This window comes from Protopterus annectens, chromosome 3.part1, assembly GCF_019279795.1.
Source record: "Protopterus annectens isolate FY-2018-M chromosome 3.part1, PAN1.0, whole genome shotgun sequence".
Lineage (NCBI taxonomy): Eukaryota > Metazoa > Chordata > Ceratodontiformes > Protopteridae > Protopterus > Protopterus annectens.
In genome coordinates this window covers 81,094,953-81,122,452 of record NC_056732.1, presented here as the reverse complement: position 1 = coordinate 81,122,452, position 27,500 = coordinate 81,094,953, and the positions used below count along the sequence as shown (strand labels likewise).

The 27,500-nt window shown below is 36.5% G+C and overlaps 1 protein-coding gene across 1 annotated transcript in view; it reads left to right on the top strand.

Annotated features, from left to right (window-relative positions):
- Window positions 1-27,500, top strand: part of LOC122797635 (fer-1-like protein 4) — a 1,984,889-nt gene that overhangs the window by 1,184,520 nt on the left and 772,869 nt on the right. The window contains exon 25 of the mRNA XM_044066179.1: window positions 20,309-20,354. Within this exon, the coding sequence (XP_043922114.1) occupies window positions 20,309-20,354 (46 nt within the window). The remainder of the gene's footprint in view (window positions 1-20,308; window positions 20,355-27,500) is intronic.

Sequence of the window (27,500 nt, the reverse complement as noted above, 5' to 3'; positions counted from 1 at the left end):
TCCCTTAAACTAAATCAATTTCATTTATACTTTACACATGCACTAGTTATGAACTACAATATCTTTAGCTTTAAAAATCCTTTCCAGCCTATGAGTAAAATATCTGATTAGTGTCACTTCCTAATACCGTCCTATAAAGTAGCTGTAAACAGATAAGATTAGGCATGTTGTATATTTTAAGATAGATATTATTACAAAATGTAGTGCTTTTGTGGTGCTCAAGAAAGGTAAAATTAGGTTTTGGCAAGCAGTATACATGTATCTGAATTATAATTTTACAGAAGAAGGATCTCAGTTATGATTAAGTAGTAAGGCGTTTCCTGAGTGAACCTTCAATGATATGACAGATGGCATGTTTTTACAGGTAGTGAAATAACTGTCTCATCATCACAGAAAATATTCTCCCTTTAAATATGACCTTTATTATCTTGGATAGGTGTGAGCATATCCAAAATATAGAAGTTAATTTCTCAGTAGCAGTAACCATACCCTGTAAGTGAACGGGTCCACTTCATATGACTGAAAGCTCAAAATACTAAAATTCATTTGACTAAATCCATAATCCTGAATGTTCAAAATACTGAAAACTCATTTGACTGACTTTCAGAATACTGAAAGCTTGCAATGTTGAATTGCAAACAAAATGTTAAGCAATAGACATGCCGTGTGTTTCCCTTCACCTGTGAATTGCTTAACATAACAAAAAATGCACAGATCCGTGAAATGAATACCAAACATTTTATCACAAATAGCACTAACATTCACAAAACCTAGGTTCACAATACCAAATAAACCACAGAAATATCCCCAACAATTCATCTCACCAAATGAAAACTATAAAAGAAAAAAAAGTACACTTACAAGACTAACGACTAACTCTTTCCAAAATTAAAAACTACTTACTTATCTTATTAACAGACACTGGATGATATAAAACCAAACTAGGTCAGGGGCTATGCCAGAAACTATATATACTAACTCTGGGATTGCACTACAGTAGAGAAAAGAGCGTATACCCTCTGATTACCTTAGTACTGTACACACTGCTATTTGTTATTTTGCAATTCAGTATTGTAAGCTTTCAGTGTTCTGAAAGTCAGTCAAATGAGTTTTCAGTATTTTGAACATTCGGGATTGTGAAGTCAGTCAATTGAATTTCAGTATTTTGAGCTTTCAGTCGTGTGAAGTGGACCCATTAGTGAACACACATACACACACACACACACACACACACACACACACACACACACACACACACACACACACACACACACACACACACTTACCTACCACCATATACTGTACCTAAAGGAACTATAAAGTCAACAAAGAAGAACTGCATACATAACATATTATGGAGACCTCCCACTATCTCAATAATTCAGATGTACACAGTCATTAGACCTTGGTGATAGGGAGATTCCGTAGCCACAAAATGTCAGGAGATAGAACTGAATTAAGGTACAATAAAAAACCTTTAAGGCACCCATTGTAGTCTAGCAACCCCCAAAATAGTCTAATACTTGATGATTCCTGCATACATAAATAAGCACACATCTCACTGGACTTTGTGAAGTTTGCCAGTGTCATGTCAATCAGGATCAAAAATTTGAGATATTTCAACTAGTTTATAAAGGATTAAGGGTAATTTTGACATGATCAATCCTTCCATTTGACTGAATATTCTAAGAAGATCCTGTCTGTTGGATTTGCAATAGGCTATACTTGTCTTACTGAACACCCTAGCAAGCAAAAAAAAAAAAAAAAAAAATTGCATAAGCTTAACAAAATTTTCTCATCACCTCATATGGCTCTTAAGTATCAAGACAAAAGTTTGGCCCTCATTTAGTTACTGGAGGGATGTTGCAAAAGGGAGGGTAGTAACCCTAAAGTGTGATCTACTACTGGAGAATTTTGCTGTTAAAAGCCTTCATCTCTCCCCTTGTTGCGTATTAGCAAATTAATAATGAACAGGACATTTTCCATCCCATTAGTGTTTTTTTAAAACCTCTTCAATTCCCAAAACAAATAAAAAAATATATATATATATATATATATATATATATATATATTTGTCTTTTCAGCTTTTTCCAGTTAGGGGTCGCCACAGCCGCTAATGATTGGCAGTAGATTTTTATGGTGTCGAGTTGCCAGTCCGATGCCCAACCTTCAGTGAAGGCATACCCATTCACACATGTCTTTGAAATGCCACTCGACCGTGGGGAGGACATGCAGACTCCACACAGAAGGCACTCCAGCTGTGACTCGAACAGGAGAACCTCTTGCTGGGAAGATATATATATATATATATATATATATATATATATATATATATATATATATACACACACACACAAGGTAAAATAATTAAAGCAAAGATGGCTTTGCTATGTGCCGTAAGTATCAGTAACAAAAGTGGTGATTTAGAAGCTTTTCCCTATTCAGAGAATGTTAATATCCTTAATATTAAAACATGATTTAAAGGGCCACTGTCTACTTTTCTGAGAAACCTTCAAGATGCGTCCTGCAGTTCAAAATTACCACCCATTTTGGAAATTCAAACTATATTTCACAAATTCCATAGCCTTTCATTATTATTTATTTGATGGAATATGTGCCAGCCTCTCAATCTTCATAAAATAGTACCTAAAAAAATAAGCCAGATAAGTTAGCAGTATACATTGAGTGTACAATAATTATCAGTGGTACAGAATATAATATTTTATTAATCTAACGTACACTGTTTCTCCCCGTAGAGCATGAGATTTCCAGATTAATCTCCTGGATTTAAAACACTGACAATACGCTCATTATGAATATCACTGTTGGTGGCTCAAGAGCTATACTTGTGTAGTAGTATCAGTGGCTCAAGATTGGAAGTCTGTGGGTTCTATTCCTGCACAAGGTGCTTGGACTAATTTTTTCCAACACTGGCACTGCAGTGCAGCATAAAGTGGGGTACTGCGTTCCTGAGTGTGCTGCCCCTTGAATGAGAAGTTAAACTGAGGTTCCACCTTCCTGAGATAGTGAATGGTGCAGGTGGATATAAAATATCTCACAGCACTTATCAATAAAAGTGTAAGTGAAATTTTCTAGTGCCATGGACAAATTTCTGATAGTATAAATGTCACCTTGAGTCTACCCTAAAAGCAGAAACTGGGCTAGTAAAACTAATGTGGTCAACAAAGAATAAAATAAAATACATTACAGTGAGTTTTTACTTCTCAAACACTAGTTAGGCAAACTACTCAGTACAGAATAACTATGCCCAAACATTAGTAGTCTGTGTTAACCAGAACCATTTGTATCATGTAATATGAAATTCTGAATTACTGATGCAAATATTTTAGATATCATCCCGACATACCAAGGATAATGCAGCTCCCTTCCCATGGCCATGCCAATTGTAATTAACAAAAATCAAAACACCACCCCCTTTAACTTCATAGTAAAAGAATATTTTGACTTCAGCTATGAAAACTATGATGATACATATTATATTCTTATGATAATATACTGGGACACTTATATTCAATGACCCTCATAAGTCTGTTTGGAAAACCGTCAATCAGTTTCTGCATTGATATTGTCTCATTTATAAATGCATACTGTTGGTAAAACAGAAATAACACAGGTAAATTCAAATTAGAGCTCCTTTGGTCAAAGCGCAAAATAAACAAGATATGCAACAGAAGAAAACGGGTAATACTTAGCTTTGGAAAAAATGGCCATAATCATAAAACAAATCTTGATTAAATAGTGCACAATCAATGTAATTTTACTTCATATTTTCTAGATCTAGCTGTGACATGAAATTAGTCATAGTATGGTATTTTTCAAATATATTAGAAAACAGGTCTGGACAAATAGTGAATGCAGCATAAAATCAATAAACAGTAAAGTGAAAAGACACAGGAAATACATTTACAGAAATCTTTGCAAATTTCACAATAAGGAAAGGTCAGAGTGTGTTAAAGACAAGGGAAGATATTACTTATACAAGTGCATGCTTGTTAACTGCTGCCACAAGTCAAATTAAAAAATAGAGTTTTTATGGGATTAGACAGCATAGCTGGTGGTATCCTATAGAAAATCAAGGAATACCTAGCTAAACTCAAGCACTACAGTTTGGTTGGGGGTAAAGGAGGTGGCTGTCTTGGACACAAACTACTAAGATGTGCAGTCAGCAGCAGCTGATGACAGGGTTCATATCCAGTACTGTCTTTCTTTACAGAAGCTATGGGTGATATCACAGCATCTCCAATAAATGCCAATATTGCATTAGCAATGTCAGCATGTTAGTAACCAACAGACAGCTTGCAATAATAGTAGCAAAGAGATTTCCACAGTTATTTTTCAGATTGGAAATATTTTTTAATTTCAGAAAAACCTTTTTATCCTAAATTTTGGTTTCAGAGGCACCACTAAGCAACAGTCTGAGGAACTGCCCACGACACCAGATAATGTAGCCATCCCAAATATATATAAACACGCATACTGACTCATTGTTTTTTTTATTTCTGTTTCATAAAGTGAAACTGGGGAATTATACTAAAGACTATGAAGTATAATGGCAGCACCTACTGTAGTTTTGTTATAATTTTTTTGGTGCTCATTTTCCCAAGCAAATTCAAAACAGAGTCAGAATATAAAATGCTGAATGAAGCAAACTGGCACTTTAATGAGGAATAAATATAATAAGAAATACAAGATATGGTGAGTTAGTGTTTTTGTCTAAAATGGTAAATACCATGAAATCTCCAATTTTTCAGTACTAGTACAATTCAATGTTTTGATATTTAATAGTATTTTTTCAGAAAAAGAATTGCCTCCACATATTAGTCATACTAAACAGAGTATTAGCATATAAACATGTCCTTGACCTGTTGTGACAGATTAAAGCAGCCATTTCAGAAATATGAGGGTTTGTCACATGTATGCAGACAGTTTTAGACCCACCAGGCTGACCAATGTTCTGTGCAAAATCATGTGGATACTCATAACAGAGTTTAGTCAAAATGACATACAACTTATTTTTATTATAGATATGGGATAGTATGGATTTTAAGGGGGAAATTTTGCCCTTTGAATCTCGTGGTATTCTTTGAAGTAGTAATAAAATGGATGAAGGTTTTGCAGTGCACACTTCTTATCTTACCTTACTAAGTTATTCAACACTATTCCTCATAACAATAAATTGATAAATTAAAAATATCAAATGTTAATGACATTTTCTTCAATGGGTAAAACACTGGCTAAGCAAAAGGACACATCATGTCAAGGTAGAGGGGTTATCTAGCTGTCCTCATGCTCCCAAGTGTTGTCTTACAAAGGCCTGTATTAGAGCTTCTTCTGTCTGGACTATTCTCAGATATAAAAATGAGTAATGGGCTATGGTTACCCAAATATACTGATGACTACAAGCTAATTAATATATTATACTTCAGATAAAACTATAGTGAAGCTACTGCCGTGGCATAGAGAGGATAATCCTTGCCTACAGCCTAGATAACTCAGGTTGGACTCATATCTAGGAGATCTGAGATGCTAGCATTGGAGGACAGGCATGCTTATCTTGGGGACAGATGGCATGAACTTAGATACACCTCACAGCAGATCTTCAGTGGAAGCTGGAGATCGGTGAGGTGGCAGTGTCTTAATGAAGCAGGGGCAGTTGCTGAGAAGCTATGAAGATGTGATGATACCCCGGCATGCCCCATTTCTTATCCAACCCAGGACATTATGGTTGTAGACAAGGCGTATGGAATGTAGGGCTCAAAGTAAAATCTCTCAGGTGAAAGTGCAGTCAAGTGTGTCAGTGGGCATGACACTACATGCATGCACTGCATTTCCATTACTTTAACAAATTCTTGAAAAAAATACCTTAGGATTTGGAGCTTATACTCTTGCTTAAAATTCCAGTAAGTCCTAAGACTGGTCACTCTGGGCAATAAGGTAAATAAGTAAGTACACAGACTGAGAGAACTGACTATAAAGTAAGTGCATATGCCCATTAGTGACCTTGTCATCTGGTCTCCATATCTGTTCTACTTCATATTATTTGCATTAGATAGTGCGTGTATGTTGGCATCAGTCTGTATGTGCTACTAACTGGCTAGAAATACATTGGGATACAATCCAGATTAATACTATAAGTGAAGCACTACACTTGCATCCCCCCAAAAAACTGTCAGATTTTGAAACGGCCTTAACAGATTCAGTAATCAGCTGGAATGATAAGTAAAACAAAAATGAAATCCTAGTATAACAACCTCTACCACTCATGATGCCAACACTCCTTTTACTTCCATATGGAGGAGGCCCCACAGCCTCTTCAACAGTATTGGTGGCATCCTCATCATTGACATTTGAACTACATTCAGGTGTTAAATAAGGATCATTCATACAAGGATTCATTACTGCAAATGAGGGGGTCACCTCAATAACTTCCACATTGTTACTATCTGAAGAAATAACATCATAGTCTTCAAAATAAACTTTCATTCAATGAACAGTTTGACATAAATGAGACCAAAGGGCATGCAGACAAATATTAGATCAAATAAATGCTTCAGATGCATAAAAATACAATGAATGGGGAACATTAAACAATAAATATTACTTTCCAATACCAGAACAACATTACAAGACATTACATCATCTAATTAAATGTGAAGGATGGATTAGCATCAAATCACTTGACATACTTGTAAAAAGTATACTCACATATTACCTTATTTAGAGAGATACACATTGGTACCACTAAATTGTACTAAACTGTGCCTAAATATTAGATGATCTGGACACTTCTGCCTATCTTGTAACCTTATTGCTTTTTTTATTCTCCTAGAGTTCTGTATTTTATATAGTTTGTGTTTTTAAGACTTCAGAATTAAATTTGTGAAAGGTGAGTACATTAAAATAAGAGCATCAAAATTATTATTAGCTAAGGGGAAATTGAACAATCCAGCACACCTGGTCTGGGATTCACAGAACTTTCTATTCTCTCATATAAACTGGTGTGGCTAAAAGAGACATTTTACATAAATGTAGGAAATGCACTTCAGAAACATGATTAGCCACAAGAAGGAAAGTCCTCATTTTAGTACGAATGAATATTTTCATGCAGAAATCACTAATGGTTGCCAAGGCACCATATTAGTACAGGCGCCCCCTCCTCATTCACTCTTCTACACACAGATAAACACAATCAAAGATATAGACCCATCTCATACCTTTCAACTGCATCAGATTTTACAGATATTCTCTGATTTTGCCGCTTATATTTTCTCTGTTCATCATAAATCATGGATGATTACACTCAGCCAATAATCACAGACATGTTCAGAAATTGCTTTGCTATACAAAATCAATTGTTCTGTTACCCTTTTAACTAACATGTAATAATAATATTTAAAATGTGTTCCTAATGAATGGTTCCCCCCAGTATTAGTCTTTGCTCATGTTATTGTTAGGAAAGGTGAGCAGTTTGGCAGCCACATCCCCCCACACAGGCATGCAGACACACGGATCTACTTCATAACATCGCATTTCCATAAGATCGAATGTCAGAATATTGAGACCACAATAATGAAAAACCACATTATCAAAAGTTCAGAAGACTGTAGTGTAGAATATGGAACTGTACTTAAATATCGATAGGGTAAACAATTTAGTGGTGCAGTGTTACTTTAAGGGTTTGTAGTAAGCACGTTAAAAAATATGGTAGAGTTGACATTGCACGATTCTGTCATCTTTGGAGAAGTTTGGGTACGTGTGAGTTTAAACAGAAAAAGAAGTTGTTTGATTTAGCTATATTTGTTAATTTAGAATGGAGCTTTACAGTTAAGGTATTCCAGTTTTGTAAATAGTAAGGTTATTGTTGTGGTTGTTGCTTATCGATCTCTAGACTGTTTCCTTTCTTCAAAGTAATCTGATCTTGGAATTAGTATATTTAATTTTCAGGGGATGTGGGAGTGCAGGGGACATAGCCCCCCCAGGTGAAGGAGGATAGATATTCTATATCTTGGTTAACTTACTGTTTTCGATGTTTTGGGATTCGGTGTTTAGACTTTTGATAATGTGGTTGTTCGCTATTGTGGTATCAACATTCTGACGTTCGATCTTAGGGAAATGCGATGATATAAAGTAGATTTACAGACACATACACACACACACACACACACACACACACACACACACACACACACACACACAAACACATTTAGACATTCATATACACATATTCATATACACATACATACAAACACACAGACTCAAACACTCAGCTTTGTTTTTTTCTGATAGAGTTTGCTAATGGTTTTGTTAACAATGCAAATAACAGAGGTGAAAGGGGACATCCCTGTTAAGGTTCTGATTGTTAATGCTTGGGAAAAATATACCCCTATTTTACTGTACCCTACTGAATTTTTTCATTCAATTAGGGATACAGATAATAGGCAAGAGTGGGCTGGTACTTATTGGAGAAAACTGACAAAGGAACAAAAGTATTGGGAGCAAATAACTAGACAGGGTAAGGTAATAGAATGGGATGACACCAATAATTTATTTGCACTGCAGGTTATAGATTGGCTTCCCTATCAATGATTGATATCAGAGTATAGGCAAAGAAAAAGAAATAGGGGAGTCCTAAATGAAAGACCAGCACTGGTAGAGTTTTTAATAGAATGTAGAACAGAAGCTGCTGTTAGAAAAAGGAATAATTAGTAGAGCATATAAAACATTGCATGGTAACTATAAGAATCAATCAGAGGAGGTTAGAAAGAATTGGGAAGAAAGGCTGGATAAGCAATCCACAAAGAAACAATGGGGAACTATATATATATATATATATATATATATATATATATATATATATATATATATATCCCCCGTATATGAAACAAAATCTAGAAGATTTAGGATGTTTGCTTGTAAATGTTTACATAGATATTTTAAACCCCAAGTAGACTCCAGAGAATTTTTCCTCAGCTAGACAGTAAATGTTGTATGTGTAATGGGGAAGAAAGATACAATTGGGAACATATTTTCTGGAAGTGTAATGAGGTGGCAGACTTTAAAGACTCCCTGCAGACTTCACTATCAGAGATACTTCCTAAGCAAACGGGAGTACTTAGGAAAATTATTTTTCTGAGCTAGGATATAGAATCAGAATTGCCTAGACATACTAAGGCCTTGCTGAGTCTAATTATGGTGACTGCCAAAAAAAAAAAATTACAAATCATAATCTTAACCAATTGTACTAGAAGTAGTGCATATAGTAACAGAGAAAAAACAAGTGAAAATGGCATCTATAGAAAGGGTAGGAGCAAATTACATAGGAAAAATTGGGAACTGTGTGGGAACAATACATACAGGGAAGAATGGGGTTTAAAATAAGGCAAGATTTGAATGAGCTATGTAATGTTTGACTGACAATGATTGGATAGTTTATAACTGAGGTTTACTGTTTGCAACTAAAATTGTGTCAATATGGTTTGTGATGTATAATGCTTACAACTAAGATTATGCCAATATGGTTTGTATACATTTATATAAATGTATGATTGCATATGTCATAAGTGATAATTTAATAAGATGTTTCTTGTTTAAGAAATGTTTTGTTATATTTTTACATAAGAATCTAGAAAAGCAATTAATTAAGCATCTTAAATTAGCCCTTTCAATTTAAACAACCAAAAGCCATTTTGATATCCAAGCTGATTAAAGAAAAAATTGAATAAATAATTAATGCTATTATTCTTTTAGTATTTTTTGGTTTTGTCTTACAATAACAAATCCAATTTGATCCTCATCTTTTACAGTTGGCAAAATTAGTTGAATCAGTTACAAAAGAGTAAAATAAATATTTTATAATCTTCATTCAATAATGAAATGACACCCTGACACCATGTGCAAAATGGGAAAAAGGGGTTGTAGATGGATGGATGGATTTAATAATGAAATTCACCTATAAGATGCTCATGCTGTAAGATTTTAATAACACCATTACCTCGTGTATTCATTGTTTTCTGCACCAAATGGAAATTCCACTAAATGAACATGCATTAAAAATAGTACTACATTGTGATTTATTAGTAGATTTTCTTTTTCATTATCAAACCTTAAAGTCTTTAAAATTCACCATATATGAAGGAATTCTTTTAATTGTTTTAGTCTATTGCAATTAATAGTCAATGTGATTGTAAGAGTGTTGTCATCAGACAAAGGACATGATATCCCTTAAAACATTTTAATCAAATCATTGGAAATATGAACTTTATTAATATGTGTTTGAGTTACAAAGACATATGAGTAGTGAATAAAATGTGAATGGTTCTGCAACATCCTTTAAATCTTTCATAATCAACAACATTACCCAGTTTTTACCAACCTTTGTAAAAGCTGACAGTCTGAGGTCTCTGTTAGCAATGGAATCTTTATCTAAAACACAGATAACCATCTACCCCCCTCCACACACACACACATGCACAAATTAGTATTCATTCTACATTATTGGTTTACATATCTGAAATATTGTGCACAAATTTAGCTCCAAGTCCCTGTATCTAATAAACATTTGTTCTCATTATAAGTGACTTATGTTGATGCGTGTTCTATCTATAAATTAAAATTACATGGGAGGAGGCAGATTCCAAAATACTTGCTTTCAGTGTACAAGATGAAATAGTTTGTTTTTGGTGTTCATAAGTTAATATCAAAGCCTTCCCTTGGTGTCACTCTATGAAAATATAACTTTAGACATTATGGCTTTATTTCTCCACATTGGAGTTCCCCTCCTTGTCTGTTCAAAGGAAGAATTTACAAAAATGTGTACCCTTTCAATTCAATTACTACATATCTATTTCTAATAAGCGAGTTTCATGTTGCAGTGAAATATCTGCTTTATGAACTTTAAAATGATCAGTCAAGCCTCACCTTAAACATTTACTGTTCTGGTCATTTATATTTAAAGACTGGAATGATAACATAGACATTTATACTTCATTTATATTTCATTTTATATTATTGTATGTGTATCACATTATCTGTTATAAATGCAATTAATATATGAAATTACTTTCTCAAACTCACTTGTTATAACAATGATATTAATATTTTAATGATGCCTCCAATGACATATCGCATTTTACCTCATTAAGACTAAACAAAATGTTTGATAACATGTTCATGTAAAGTACAAGCTTCAGATTCGGTCTGGAAATTCTATTCAGACTAGCAACTAACTTATCTAACCCTAGACTAACTAACCCTAGCCTTACAGTAAGCCATATACTTTTAGAAAGATTTGTACAGAATGAAAAGAAAGACAAAATGGATTAACACCATATGAAAAAATAAATTATCCTGTATCAGTTAAAATAAACCATCATTTAAATTAGGATTAATCAATAAACATTAGATCTAAAGGCACAGGTCTATGAGTAACAAGAAAGTAGGAAATATAAAAGTGAGCAGAAACTGGGAGACAGAGAGAACAAAAGGAGAGGTATAAAAGGTTTTGTTTCAACCAAATCTGTCATTAGCAAGTGTATGTTTAAATTATCTTTGCAATCATCTTTGTCCCTCATAGTATGTTTCAAATGTCATGTTATAATATTTTGCATGAGACCAGGACAGCAGAGTGATTATTGACAAGTCTTTATTTGTTTCTATTTGTAAGCAGTATCTGTTATTAGAACAGCATATGTCAATAAGGGGCCAATCTATTATTCTTAAGAGAATTCAGTTTCATTCCCCAGTAAACATATTTATATCTGCATGGTATTATTGAGTTTTAAACTATATTACTATATCCTGTGTTATTAATTATAAAATATATAAAGCATTAATTACTAACAAAGGTATTTTAATTATATAGCTAAATAGAAATATAAAATCTCAAAATTGCCAACTGCCAGAAAAGTTAAGATCAAAAAGCACTAAGGGATTAAATAAGAAAAAAAAAAGAATTATTTATGTAAAACTTAAAAAAGTCATTATTTGCAGATTAGGAAGTTATCCCCCCTTTGGTTTTTCATATTCCTGGTCCTTCTGTTCATTTACTAGTAATTTATGTAAAGAAAATAGATTGATTAAGCAGAGATTTTGTTACATATCAAATCCTGTCTATTCACATGTCCTTTCATCCTTCTCTTATTCCCACTGAGTTCTCCTTTCTTCATTGTCTCTCCAACCTACTCTTAATACTATTATCAAGCAAGCTATGATTTTGAAGATGCATGTAACATTGTTCTCATTTTTAAATTAAATTAAATTAGATAACTAATTATTTTATAAGAAAGTCAACTATATGACAAATGTAATAAATGTCAGTATGTGTTGATTTTAAATAAGGAGACATGAAGATTGAAATAATCAGTGCAATTGATCAAGACTTCATAATACCATGTCATCTGAAATTAAAGTCAAGTTATTTTATAAACAAATGGCCCTGATAAAATTCTCTCTAGCATCTTTTCTTGAAAATCAAGACGCAAGTACATTCATTTAGGACATCTCATACAGTAGAAACCAATGACAATTTAAGTAGACATCATTTATATTTTGATTTTACGATAACTGCTAAAAGGCATTAAGCATTCTTATTGACAGTATTGTGATGCATACTGCCTTTTATTCATTTGTTGTAAGTATTCCTGTTAGTACTACTGACGCCAGTAAATCACTAATGAAAAGATAACTGTCTATTTCCTTGTCTTGTTCTGTAGGAGTTAAACATGTTGTTTTCAGTTTGCTCCTATAGTTATCAACAAGGACAACAATTTCCTTGCTAAATTACTGAATTTGATGCAGGCCATATTTTGTACATAATCATTGCAAAAGTCTAGCAACAGCACTAATCAAACAATATCGCACCTCATAAAAACATATTACAAAGAAAACAAGTATTTGTACATTAAGTTGAACAAAACATAATGCAATCAGTCTGTAAGTGCTAGACTGAACTAATCAGACTGTTAATAACATACCACCATCCCATTTCCAATAACCAAGGGGCATTCTGCCTTTGATATATAGATTGTAGTCTGTGCACTATTTTATTCTAAAGTAACATATATAACATTTAGAAATGTGTTCTTAACTCAGTACTTCTGAACAGATGAACACTATATACATTTTAACATTACATCTGTAAAAATGAAGGTGCAAGCATTTCAGTGCTATTTTATATTCATAGACATTTACTCCTTTTCTCAATAAACTCCAGTCTCCCGTATAGTATATTATACTCTTCTCCAGTTAAAACCCCTTACATGAAGTTGTATAATTTCAAAAGAGACAGACTGCATAGCATATTCAGCAGAAGTAGGTGAACTCTACCTTCAGCCCATAGAAAACATCTTGTAACTTGATAAACCAAAGCACATGCATCTTGCACTTATTTCCTCAACAATGAACAGTAAACAATGCCTGATATTTGTAGGTTCATAGGTGGATACTCTAATGGCTCAAGGGCCTTTGCCAGCCTAGCTGTGTAAAAAAACAAGTACCCTTATTGACCATAGTTAGATGGTCATTATTAGCAGAGTTATTTTGTGATCAACATCGAATGCTCCTGTCCATGAGGGACCCCGGTGCTACCCCCAGGGTGAATTTACAGTCAGCCATCCAGTTGTCAAGGTTGTGCTTGAATAGGGTCATTGAGAAGCTCTGCTTCACATGGACTGGGAGCTTATTCCAGAAGAGCAGCAATCTTTGGGAGATATATCTGTCTCTCCAGCATGTCCTGTTTATGTCACAGACCAGGATGAAATCCCTGCAGCGAGTTACTCTTGTCCCATTTGATTTGAGATGTGCAGCATTTTGATTATGGCAGGGTCTGAGACTGCTCTGTAGGCCAAGCACAGGGCATCTATCAGCAGTCTGTATGACACAGAGTACAGTGACAGGGCTTTAAATCTTTCCATGCATGTCATGGTTTGTAGGCCCTGGAGTCTCTTGGTCAGAAACCTCTGTGGTCTCTCTAGTTGCTGCAGGTGTCTGGTGAGGTACATACAGAAGGAAGCATTGTACTCAATTATTGATCTGATAATGGTTGAGTACAGTTGGTCTATGACCTCCCTGGTCTTGGATGCAATGCCCTTATTTATGAGATAGCAATGTAGAATGCATTTCTTATCACTACGGACACATGGTGATCAAAGTTTAGATTACTATCAAGCTGTGTTCCCAAGTCTTGCACCACTGAGTTTGAGTTTAGAAGGGTGCTACTTATATCATAATTAGGAGGGACTACTTCTTTGCCAAAGGGGATGAGGCATTTTTTGCATTAAGTTTTAGACCATGAGTTTGGCACCAGTCATTTGTATTTGTCAGCCCTTTCTATAATATGTTAACATCATTTGAGGATGCTATGATTGTACCCAGTTTGCAGTCATCTGCAAACTTAGTAAGCCACAGACCATCTACCTTCTCCTGGACCTTAGAGGAATATATTCCAAACAGTAGAGAACCCAGCACAGATACTTGTGGTACACCACTGGTAACCGGTCTACTTGTAGAGGTGGACTTCCCAACTTTGACAGTGTGTGTTCTGTCAGTAAGCCAGTTGGCTAACCATCTAGTAATGTGTGGATTAATCCCCAGCTGGGAGAGTTTCTCTATCATACCTAAATGGGGAATTGTGTCAAAGGCCTTGACTAAATCAAGATAGGTTGTATGTACTGTTTTGCCCTCATCCAGGGCTTTGGTGACATTCTCAAAGATGCCTACTTGGTTTAATAAACAAGATCTACCCTTGACAAAACCAAACTGGGTCATGTCAAGAGTCTGAAGGTTACCTATGTCATTGTGGATAAGGTCCATGGTGATTTTTCCATAGCCTTGCAGATAAGGCTGGTTAGACTTATAGTTAAATAGATCCCAGGGTCAGCTGACAGACCCCTTTTGTGCAAGGGGATTACTGTTGCTGTTCTCCACTCTGTTCAGACATAGCCAGTTCTCAGGCTATGGTTAAACAGAGTGCTGACTGGTTCTGCTAGATTTTATTTTGGATTGTTTAGTAAGCAGCCTGGGATGTTATCTGCTCCTGCGGAGGCCATATTCTTGGCCTTGGAGAGTGCTTATATGACCTTTTCTTTGGAGATACTCAGTGGAGGACTGATGTTAGGAATGCTTTGTGGTATGTCTGATGGGGACACGGGGGTGAAGTCATTGCCAGATCTATCGGTTAGCAGGTTGGCAATTTTCGCAGGTTCAGTGTGAGTTGTACCGCCCACTATAACTTTGGAACACAGATGGGCATTCCCTTTTAGGTTGCAGATGTAGCTAAAGAATGCCTTATTTTTACTTTATTTATTTATTTATTTTACATTTGTTTACTGGGGATGTCCGACTGGGCCAGTGGCCCTATTTCAGCAGAGGCCCAGGGAGAAAAGCTCCATTACAAAAACACATTACAAATAATACAAGAAATTTATAACAATCAATACATAACTTTGGTAACTATAGGTATTAAATAATTTATACATAATCAATAAAAATTTAGAGAGTAATATAAAGTGGAAAAAAGAAAGCTAACAAATAAACTAGCATGAAATAGTTTGTGCCATTATAGAGAAATGACTGATCAGTAAATCAAGATCATGGTTTTGGTGGTAAATATTTATGAGATACATGTATGGTATATGAATAAGAATATAGCTGATTGTTGCTATGCTAGTCTAACTTGTTCTAAACCGTGATAGCTAAGGCAATACTGAGGTGAAGTAAAAGAAGGAGGGAATATGATGATACTGTAGGAAGCTTGATATAGGTGATAAACAGGTTCCCTATTAGATGAACAAATGTGTAAAATGTCAAGTACAACATGCTTGACAGCTTTTAAGTGAACGTTCATCTAAGCAAAACCCGAGAATGTTGAGACAAGGAGTTTCGAAAAGTTACAGTTGGCCAGCCATGAGGAAGCCAACAGCTGATGTCAAAACGTTTGCCCTGTCTCGCCGTTCTTACAGTCCTCCACTGTGGTGCGGTCTTGATGTTCACTCTGTGTAATGGTATGACAGTTCTCTGCTGTGGTACGATCTTGGAGTTGGTATATTTAAGTAGGGGGGATGTGGGTGGCATAGCGTCCCATGTTGGGGGGTGTGGGTGGCGAAGCCCCCCACTTTATTTTGTTTGCCGATTTGTTTTTGGCTTTTTTTTTTGTTTTTTTTTGGGGGGGGGGGTTTGTAATGGTGTACAGTATATTGTAGACGTCAGTCGTTGGCTGCCTGACGGCTGGTCAACTGTAACTTTTCGAGACTCCTTGTTTCGATATTCTGGGGTTTCAATTAGATGAACTTTCACTTAAAAGCTGTTGAGCATGTTGTACTCAACATTTTAAGCATTTGTTCATCTAATATAGACCCGATAAAAATAGGAGCAGTAGTGAGCTTGAGATAGGTAGAGAGAAATTGGAATTCCATGAGAGATAGTTTGGATGTTAGAATTTAGTAAGGGAAGAGATATTTTTAGTTGTAAGAACAAGGAAGGTCAGAATGATCAGCCTGGATTAGTGCAGGAGCAAAGCCAGTTTTTGGCTAGGTGTTCCTTAAGTAGTAGTTCAAATATGGATGTGTTTCTAGAATTTAGTATTGTCTGAGACATGGAATTCCAGGACTTTGATATTTAGTGGGAAAATAGAGCATTACCATAACAATTATTAGATTTAGTTACTTTGAGTAGTAGTTTGTTGGAGGATCTTACTGGCCTGCCATTTGAGTAGAGCTGCACTAAGCTCTTGAATGCTGGACGGTTGTCTGGATGGTAGTAGATAGAATGAATGAAAGTTAGTTGGTTGAGGGATAGGAGACTGGGTAGTTCAATCCAATTTAGTTTATGAACTGCTGTGCAGTGATGTGATCTGTAAGGGAGGTTAGTAGCAAATCTTGCAATTTCGTTATAGCAGGACTCCAGTTTGTTTAAATCTGATTTTCTGATTAGTGAATATTGGTGAGGCATATAGATGGGTAGAGAGTAGATGAGTCCTAGCTATGGAATGTCTCATGGCCTTGGCTAGGTATGGCTTGACTCTGCATAGTGACCCTAGCTTAATGTGGACCTTTTTGACAGAGTGAGGTGTTTGTCAAATTTTAGGTTGTTGTCAATTGTGACTCCAAGGTGTACTGGACAAGTTCAATTTTAGTTTTACTGGCTGAGTAGATGGTGAAGGGGGGAGTTATCCGAACTTTGCTAGATTGTCTTAGATAGAACCGATGACTGTCTTTAGCTAGGGGTGTTAATTTAGACTCGTAGTTAGCCTTAGAAGACTTAACAAGATATCTGATTTGCTTGTTCAAACTGTGAAGGGTACTCTTTCTTTGTTGAGTAAGTTCCCTCCTGTTCTTAGGTATCAGTTTCTTTCTTTTGCTGTATATCTTATTTTTACTTACAGTCCACCAGGGTGGCTTGTATTTTTGGGAAAATCTGGTTTTGTTCCTGTTAGGTACAGCTGATTCAATGCATTTGTTTAAGTGGCTGTATAGAGCATTTATGTATTCCTCTGCATAGGAGTCATTATTGGCTATGTTGGCAGAGGCTTTGAAACTTTTTATACCATCTCTTAGTAGGCAGTAGCTTTCTTTGTAGAAACTTTTTAGAGACAGATTTATGGTGTAACCTTACCAGGGAGGGCAACACACAGGTGGTAGTGCAGTGACACCCCATGTTGGTGAGCACTATGTCCAAGACATTTGAGTCCCTGGTGGGGATGTGGACTAACTGTTCCAGAGCATGGAAGAATAGTTGAAATCTCCCATGACCAAGGTGTTTGGCTGTATACAGGTCCACATAGGTGGTGTGCTTCTCCTGGCTCTTGGTGGGGGACCTCTAGCTAGCAATGATGTGGAAGGGTATTTTACCTATAGTTAATTGAGCCTGGAGTAGCTGAAGACAGTTGTCCTGTTTCACCAATCTCGAGGTGTATTTGGATTTAATGAAGATGGATACACCTCCACCTTTGGTTCTTTCATGCTTGTTCTGGCATCTAAATGTGTGAAAGGTCTTGAAGCCTGGGCCAGGGTGCTCTCAGCGACCTTGAACCAAGTCTCAGTGACTTCACAAATGTCAGCATCTTCCAAGGTGAGGCGTGCTTCCAGGGAATGCAGTTTACTGATTAAGCTTCTAGCAATAAGCAGCATGACCTTGAGTTTGTCTTTGGTAGATTTCTTTCTTTAGTAGATTTCTTTACATCGGCAGTTTTTTTGTTTGGACATTGCCTAAAAAAAGGCACTATGGGGAGGCAAGTGTCTTTTCAATATCTGAAAGAATTGAGGAGACATGTGGAGGCCATCTCTGGCAAAGCAGTGCGAACTGTCAACCGTATCTTCCCTGGCAGACAGATATTGGATCCCCCTGGAGTGACACTAGAAGCTAAACCAATTATTGAAATCAATCATTTTTGACTGTACTGTAACATCATCATAGCTGAAGCTAGAATCCTGCTCAGGGCTAGGGACATATCTGCCTGGGACACATATTCTGAGAGTTCAGTCATGTCTCTCATCACATAGTCTAGAGAGGTACATCTCAAATCAATCACACCAATATCTACTATGACAGAATCATAACGGTAATTGTTGCTGAGTGACTTGAGTGCGTGCATGATATGACAGAAACTAGCACCTGACCTTATCTTATTTGTTTGCTTTAGAAGCAGGTGGTTGTCAGTATACATGAGGCAGTTGCTGACCATGACCTTCTTCTTGTTCAACCTGGTGAGGGGGACATAATTGTGTCTCATTATTGAGTCGCCTATGACCATAACATTTGCTTTTGAGGTGTTTTGACTTAGGGGCTTGATTGAGACACTGATATGTGCACTGTTTATGTGTAGTGGTGGATTCTCTTCATGTACCAGTATGTGTATGTTGTTTGCACTTGGGAGGACTCTGGACTTTTGATAGGCTCTAGTGAGTACCTCTGCATATGTTGGTTTATGTGTCTTGACCTTATCTTGTGTAAGAGGGGAGCTGTGTGGGCTGACACAATCTGCTATATGCCTTGTTTACTGTCATATAAGAGGGCTGATTCTAATTTCATGGTATAGTTATATCTCTCACATACTGTATTTGTTTGCTTTAGGAGCAGATGGTTGTCAGTATAAATTATGCAATTGCTACATTGCCTCAGGATGTCCATGTCAATCAGGTTGGCAGGAGAAATGGTGGGAAATTGTCCGTCCATTATGGTAGGTATATACTGTAGTAACTAGTGGGGATGGGCTAGATGGACCAGGGTTTGTTTGTGAGACTAACAATGGCGGCTATTCATATCTCATCAATCAGTCAAGTATTTTGTTTTAACAAGAATAGTTTGAAACTCTTCCTGTTTCAATTTGTCATCTGTGTCAGAAAAACAGGTCTCTAAGTCTTTAATCTCAGTCTCTTCTTCTTGTATCATGGAATTGGGAAGTTCTTTTTCTTGTTATAGTTCTCTTTAGTAAGATCCACTTTGATGTAATACTGGTATATTTTCACAGACAATTCCAATATGGAAAGTATTGTCTGTCACATGTTTTTTAACAACTTGTTATCTTGAGGGGATATAGGAGCGGTCATTTTCTTGATTTGATAAAATTGTTATCCTGAGGGGATATGGGGTGGTAATTTTCTTCTTTGATCCAAGTTAAAAAGTTAAAGGAAAGTCTATAAAGGAGATCCAGAGACACAAATATTAAATTCTACCAAGATTTCAGAGACTTAAGATTCTTGAAAAGCAGCAATTCCTTTGTCAGTTGAATAGTTGGAACTTTTATGTCAGATTTCTTAATTGTCTGCAGACAATCAAATAAGAGCTGTTACTTGGCAGTCATCTTAGATAACATATAATATAGATCAACGAAATTAGCTCCATGTACCTCTGTTTTATGATCACAGTTATAACAGAAATTTACTACAGATTTCTTAACAATGACAACGCAGTGTCAGACTTAAGTATTTCCTGCCTGCAAAAACACTTATCTTGAGCCAGGCGTTTGCTTTCCATAGAATAGCTAGGATTGCATTTTTTGTACAGTCAGTATAATGAATTAGGTAATAATATGTTTAAGGCATGACTGAGTTATGCCAATAATTTCAAAATGGTATATAGTGAGTTTACAATAATGTTTTCTGTTGCATGTGTTTATTATAAAAACGAACGTTCACTTTCATAAAAAAAAAACATATCTGCAAAAAGAAAGTTAATCTCTGTAAGAATCTTTTTGATATACTAAACTTGAATTCATTTTGTAGTAACCATGATGATCTGTGGGATAATGCAGTGTAATGCAATTTTATGAATTACTATATGGTTTCTTTTTTAGCTTAATGCTGACATTCATGCTGAAAAGGAGATGGGCTGTTCCACAGGTAAGGTATAACTAATTTTAGATATACAGTAAACTCTCGGTTAACTGGCATCCATGGGGATTGGTAGATGCCAGATAACTGTAGTTTCTGGTTGCTTGAGAGTTACTATTAAAAATAGGCCTGACTAATACTGTACCATATACTGTTTGTTTGGTTTCACTTGTTCTTAGGCTGGGGAGAGGTGGAATGTATTACTGTCTTCCTTTTTAAAACTCTAAAAACATAAGGTATGTTTCTGCGGGGGGGGGGGACACACAAAGTGCAACACATGAAAATTGTATTTCTTCAATTTTTCTTCTGGTTGCTTGAGAGTTCTGGTTGCTTGAGTTCCGGTTAAGTGAGAGTTTACTGTATGTTTCTTTATTTAATGTAGTTAATGACTGTCTTCAGCATCTAGCTACTGTGTTGAATAGCAAACGTCCAGTTAAAAATTATATGCTTCTGGCAGTTGACTGTTAGACAAATATTTATGACAGTGTCTATTTAGAGAGCTACTGTGTGCCTTAGCAAGAAATCTGCATCAGTATTAATACTGATGCATTTGCCTTAAAAGGAATGCTGAGTCAAACAACTTAAATAAGCCATGAGCATATGAGATTTTGCAACATAGGCTCTATTGGAAGCAACACAGCTGTAGCAGCAAACAATTCATTGTCATGTTGTATGCAGTATAGTTCATTTGGTTGAATCTGTTGCAGCTGTAATAATGTACCATCTATCTCCAAGGGGGTACATATGATCAAAGTTGAAACTAATAGCTGGGATTCAATAGCAATATGTGTATGACCTGACTACTAATATATAGCTGGAATGTAGGAAATGGACAGATAGAACTACACTGTGGCTGGCTGCCAACATGGTTGTTGTAGCCATTAAATTAGTGTAGGATTTTGATACATGGTTTTAAAGATAATTATTATACTCCTCATTTAAATAGGGATATCATGTCATCTTTCAGCCACCTAACCTGGACCGAAACACTAAAGGCAGAGGAGTGTCCATATTCATTAAGGATATCCACAACTCCAGGCTAGTTGCTCAACATAATGCATCCAATATTATCCAAGTGCAACTAACACTGGGCAAGACTGCAGTCCAGGTTGAAGCTTGTTACAGATCCCCCACCATGCCCCAGGATTCCCATTCTTCATTTCTTAAGATACTGGAAAATATTAAGGTACAAACCAATACCTTAATTATGGGTGATTTCAACTACCCTACCATCACCTGGGAAAACTATTCATGTACCAACTCATTCGCTCAACATTTTCTGGAATTCATAAATTCCAACGCCTTGGATCAGCTTATCCACACCCTCACCAGGGACAGCAATATCCTAGATGTGGTCATTACCAATATGGGTAACCGATGTTCCACTCCAGAGGTCAACTCCTCACTGGTCAGATCAGACCACAAGCTAATCACCCTAGTCATCCAAATCCCAGCCCCACCACCCCAAAAAATACTCCAAAGCCAACTTCATGCTTCTTAAGACAGAAGTGGCAAACTTCACGACACCAATGCAGATGGAAAATAGAGGTACGACTGCTGAATCTTATACAAATGCACTTTATAAGCACATACACAAGTGCATGGATCATGCCATCCCCAACAGAACCAAGACACTATCCTCCAAAAAAGGAAGCCAATCTGGTGGTTCCCTGCCATAAGCAAACTCTACAACAGAAAGAAGAAGCTGTTGCCAAAAAGAGTAAAATCCCAAGATTGGAGGAACTCCCTAGTCAGCCTCAGCAAGAAGCTGAGATCCCTCATAAAATCCTCCAAAGCCAGTTATGAAAATAAAATTGCCACTGATTCCAAAGACAACCACAAAGCATTATACAGCTATGTCAAGAATCTCAATGGCAACACTCAGATCTGCTCTGAGCTACAGCACAATGGCACTAAATATAGAGAACCAACTGATATTGCCAACATCCTGGCAGATAGGTTCAGTACTAACGTTACCCCCCTCTCACCCTCCAAAGGGCCCATCTTAATACTGGAAGAATGCAAAGCCCCTGTAATCACAGATGAACAAGTAAAGATCACACTCTTCAAAGCCAAGAACACAGCTTCCATGGGACCAGACAACATCCCAGGCTGCATACTGCATGAACTACAGAACAACCAAAACCCACCCACTGCGGCAACCAACTGAATGCAAACCATCTAAAAAAATAAGTGGTATCACTAGAAATAAGTATGCTGCAACTTCACATTTTTCTCATATTTCATCAAACCTGAATGTACTGCAGAGGTTCCAAAACAGAAAATCCTGGGCAAAAAACTTATAAATGTTATAATATATCTTTCTAAAAAGCTGAGAATGAAAACATGTGCACACTGTTCAAAATGAGATATATTTGAAATTTTGTATTGGCACATGCAACTTCTAGAGTGTTTAAAAAGAAAGAGTAAATACCTAATTTCAAAGGTCACAATACATTTATCAGCAAAATTAGTACTCTATGTAATTAGGACAGTTTCCTTGCACCTTTTTAAAGATACTTTGAGAAGAAATTTTATATCTATTTCAGCTTTATGAACATTTTAAAACAGACTTACCACTTAAATCTATCAAAAACATATGAAAAACCAATAAGACAAGTAATTTTTCTGTTATTTTAGTAATATCAACCATCATCACATACAGCAGGCTATGTTCAAATGCCTGTCATAAAATCAACCATCTAATAACACTGTACATATCAACAAAAATATTTCCATTTACATCCGAGTAGTTTTCAGATAACATTGCTTCTCAAGTTATTCAACTAAACTGGTTTCACATCCATCAAAATATAGCATCATTATCAACATGTGGCAGGTGCAATAGATCTGAGTTGTAATAAACATAAACCTTTATTCAAAAGTGTAAGGAAACAATTATAGCCTTTAACAACCTTCCACCACTACCGGTCCTCCCAGTAACATATCCATATAATCCAGCAATCACCATGAGCAAGAAGAGGAAAAGAACCTGTCCTGGATTTTTGCAGTTAAAGATCCAACCCTAGATGCACTTTCTAAGGACAGCAGCAGACATATGTTACACTTAAGACTTCAGCTAAGACCGTTGCTAAGAGACATTTGGTTGTAGTGGTCCTAATCTTGTCTTCTTCCCCCACAGCTTCGCTCGAGTTTGTATGTTCAGTTTCTAAACATACTCTTGCTTTTCTCTTCTGCACAACTAAGGAGAAAAATAATTTCTATTTACAATTTATTTTATTTATTTTATTTATTTATTTATTTATTTATCATTTGTTGACCGGGAAAGTCCGACTAGGTTCCACAGAGCCTGTTTTCAGCGGAGGCCCGGGGAGAAATGCTCCAGATGCATGTCTTTGGAACATTTACAAGCATACATTTCTGCCCGAAAGTTTCCAAGAAATATTGTTGAGTCCTCCCATGACATGAAATATTGCCCAGAATTGCTACTCTACACAAAACTAGCTAGTTCTTTTGTTGGATGCAGAGCTGAGAACTCTAAATCATGTGCAGGTAACGCATGTCACACCAATAGGCATTTAGCTTCAGAGTGTTCAGACATTTCCAAAACCACGTTCCCAGGAATCTATCTAATCATCAAGCACTTCCAACAATAAGGAGACACAGAAGATATAGGATAACCTGTCAGGCAATAACTCCCTGTCGTCTTCTTCTAAACTCCTAGTCAACTTCAACTGCCACTTTCTCCTGAACTGGTCTAGTTTGCACCCCTCACCTGCTGTAACACCTTTTACTAATCAAGATAGCAACCTTCACCTAGATTCTTTTTCTCAAAACATAATTAGTCATATAATTGGCTGCCATGTTAATCTAACCAGTCCCACCCTTCAACCTGTATGAAATGGTCGATTTGAACAAATTTATAAAAATCAGTATGTGACAATTTAAAAGAGTCCTGAAATATTTTTAAACCAAATAACTGAAACCCCCTCCTTAATCTACTTTGATTCTAAGTAACCAAAGCTCAAGTCAACAAGAAATGTTATGATAGTAGAAAAGTAGGCACAAGCTTTTTGAAGCCAGGGGACACTCTCAGCAATTTAAGTGTTTGTACCAGTACTAAAGTATATTCACTACACTTAGAAAGTAAGCCTCTTCACTGAGACACTACTTCTGAAAACTTAGCAACCAATCAACACTTAGGACATTATCTGTGCTCTACATCTTTCTATGGAATGTATACAGACTCTTCCTTCCAATGCAGCTGAACAGTTATTCGCTTCACTCTAATAGACTAATTCAAGTCCAGGAGTGCTAAACCCTCAACTTGAAATGAAACCAAATGCAAGTTAAATGTAAATTGGCTTTCTAAAGCCACTGTATAAACTCCAGTACTAACCTCAACCACTGTGGTATTATCTAAGATGGGTGAGTTGTATTCAGCACCTGGCTCATATATGACTATTTTGGAAATATTTTGATCTGCACAGCAAGTACACATTGCTCCAGGGGGAAGGCACAACTGCTTCCAACCTTAAATGTAAAGTCTAGTGTCTGCAGTAAGCTTCTTAAAATAATACTGAATGCCTGCTATTTATTTCCTAAATATTTAATGCATCATGCATCCCAACCAAAAGAAAATGTATTCTTCATGATTATACTGGGCAACTAGACAACCATTTGGTTTTAATCAAATTCACCCTATATCTGGAAAGAGACAAAGTACCTTAACACATTTCAAAACTCGTTCAGTGAAGCCTCAACTTTATACAGCCCCCCCCCCCCCCAACACTAATACCTTTTATATCTGGCTATTATCTACTGGATTGTACCAATGGCTAACTCACCATAACATATATAAGAGGCAACAGTGGGCACCCCTTCCATGTTCCTTGTCCCAGACTGACTGTACCAGAACTACGCTATACAATTTTAACTGCCATAGAATCCTTCTCATAAATATGACAGAATAGAAACACCCATGCCTAAAGGATTTCATATTTTGTAGGATGATCAAAAAATAACCTCATTTTATTTTATCAAAGGCCTCCTAGTAACAAGGCAAAGGAACAAGACAGGTGAGCTCTGCTAGGAAATATAATTCATCAGTAAGAAGGCTCATTTCAAAGCACCAGATGTTCCTCAGTTCATCACCAAACCACACCAGTCTATAGTTGCCAATCTAGAAACCACTGTTTACAATCAATGCGCCCAGATACTCATAAATAACTCATAAGCCCTACTGAGAATATACCGGGATGCCTCCTGAAAAGCATAAAACATGACCTGTCAAGCCTACTAGAATCTTTTTTTAATGATAGCCTTCAGACAGGCTTCGTGCTAAATTAATGGAGAAATGCAACAGTTTTCACTCTACACAAAAGGGGGCTTCCATGGACCTGAGGAACTACAGACCCATAAGTCAGACTAGTCTCATAGCCAAGGCCATGGAAAGAATTATCATGGATCTGATAAACAATGACTTAGGAAACCTACAAACACTAGGCCATAGCCAGTAGAGTTTTGTCAAAAGAAAGTCATGCCTACTTAACCTGGTGGACTTCTTCAAGAAGTCGCTAAAGCTATGGACAAGGGCAAAAGAGTTTTCACTGCCTACCTCAACCTGGCTAAGGAATATGACATACTCCCTCACTCAGGCATTGTAGATAAACTTACAAAATTAGGCATAAACCCATATGTAACCTAATGGATAGACAGCTGGCTCAGTGATAGGGCATAAGAAATTAGAACAAGACAATCCACCTCCAAAAAGAAGCCAGTACTTGTAGAGTCTGTGACACCCATGCACTGGCCCAGCAAACAAGGAGCCTCAATCTTCACCATTAACACCAGTGAGGGGCATCCATATATTGAAAGGATAATAAATACACACACAGAAAAGTACAATTTCCCTTAAGAGCCGATCCCTAATAAGACTCCCCACTGGCACAGCTATAGGGTCCAGATCTCAGTCTAGTGGGCAAGCTAAAACCTCCAGCACCCTCTCTGTCCAACCAGTGCTTTGTGTCCCTGCCCAAGTAGCTGACACACACACTTTGAGATAAGAGTTATATACAATCACACAGACACTCCTGGGGACGGCTGGCACAGGTTATCCAGCTGTGCCCCTTTTACCAAGACTATACAGTGGTACCACTTGCCACCATCCACTAATATTTATCAGCTACTAACAAGCCCTTATGAAAGGGTGTCCAATTATACTGTGCAATATTATTATCCAAATGGTAAGTGCAACTGAACAGTCAAGGCGTATTGGAGTGGCTTGGCCAGTATCACTATATACATGCAATGTACTCTAGAGCTTAAATTATCTCTACACAAAACAGCCACAGTTGAAAGCTTTAAAAATATTTAATAATAAATAATAAAAACACGAGACAATACTTCTTACTACACAGTGCTAGTCAAGAGTTCAGAGATCACAGAGAAATACTTAAAATAATACAGTAGAAAAGTTCTGACATCAGTACAGAAAAAAGACTAATCTAATTGTTCTAGTTCCTGGCTATATCTAAGAGAAAACACAGTTCTAAAATAAAATTACATATAGAGCAAGACAGTGCAGGTGGTGTTGGATGTTCTCAAGACAAATGCTCAATGCTCTCATTCTTTCTGTCCTTAAATTGATACCACAGTAACACTGATTCATTTCAGATTACATCATTTATTTCTGGTTCCCAGGCTAACAGAAGCTCAACATTTACATTTTTAACATCCCTTTTGTTATCTTACACCTGCAGGAAGCTACAGCAATAAAAGACATTGCACATGTAAACTCTAGTAATTATTCCTTAAGTTAATACAACAGAAAGAATGTGTTAGCCTGGACAGACTGACTCTGAGCTCTGAGATTAAAGACAGTCATGAAATACTTGACTTATAAGCTTTCTTACAGCAGAGTACACTGTTACATTTTTTTTCAGTTCAACATCCAATACAGTCTTTTCACATTTAACAGAACAAGCCTGTGGCTTACATTAATGTTTACAAATGACAGAATTATCTACAAAATTCTATCTGGCTAGGCTGGCAGCCTTCACCTATCTTCACAGAGTCCCACAGGGAGGGATCAGTGCTGGGACCTGCTTTGGGCATCTACTTCTCTGAAGTAAAGGCAAATGTCAAAGACAACTAGCTGACCAAGTTTTCTTCGTCAATGAATCCCCTAAAAAC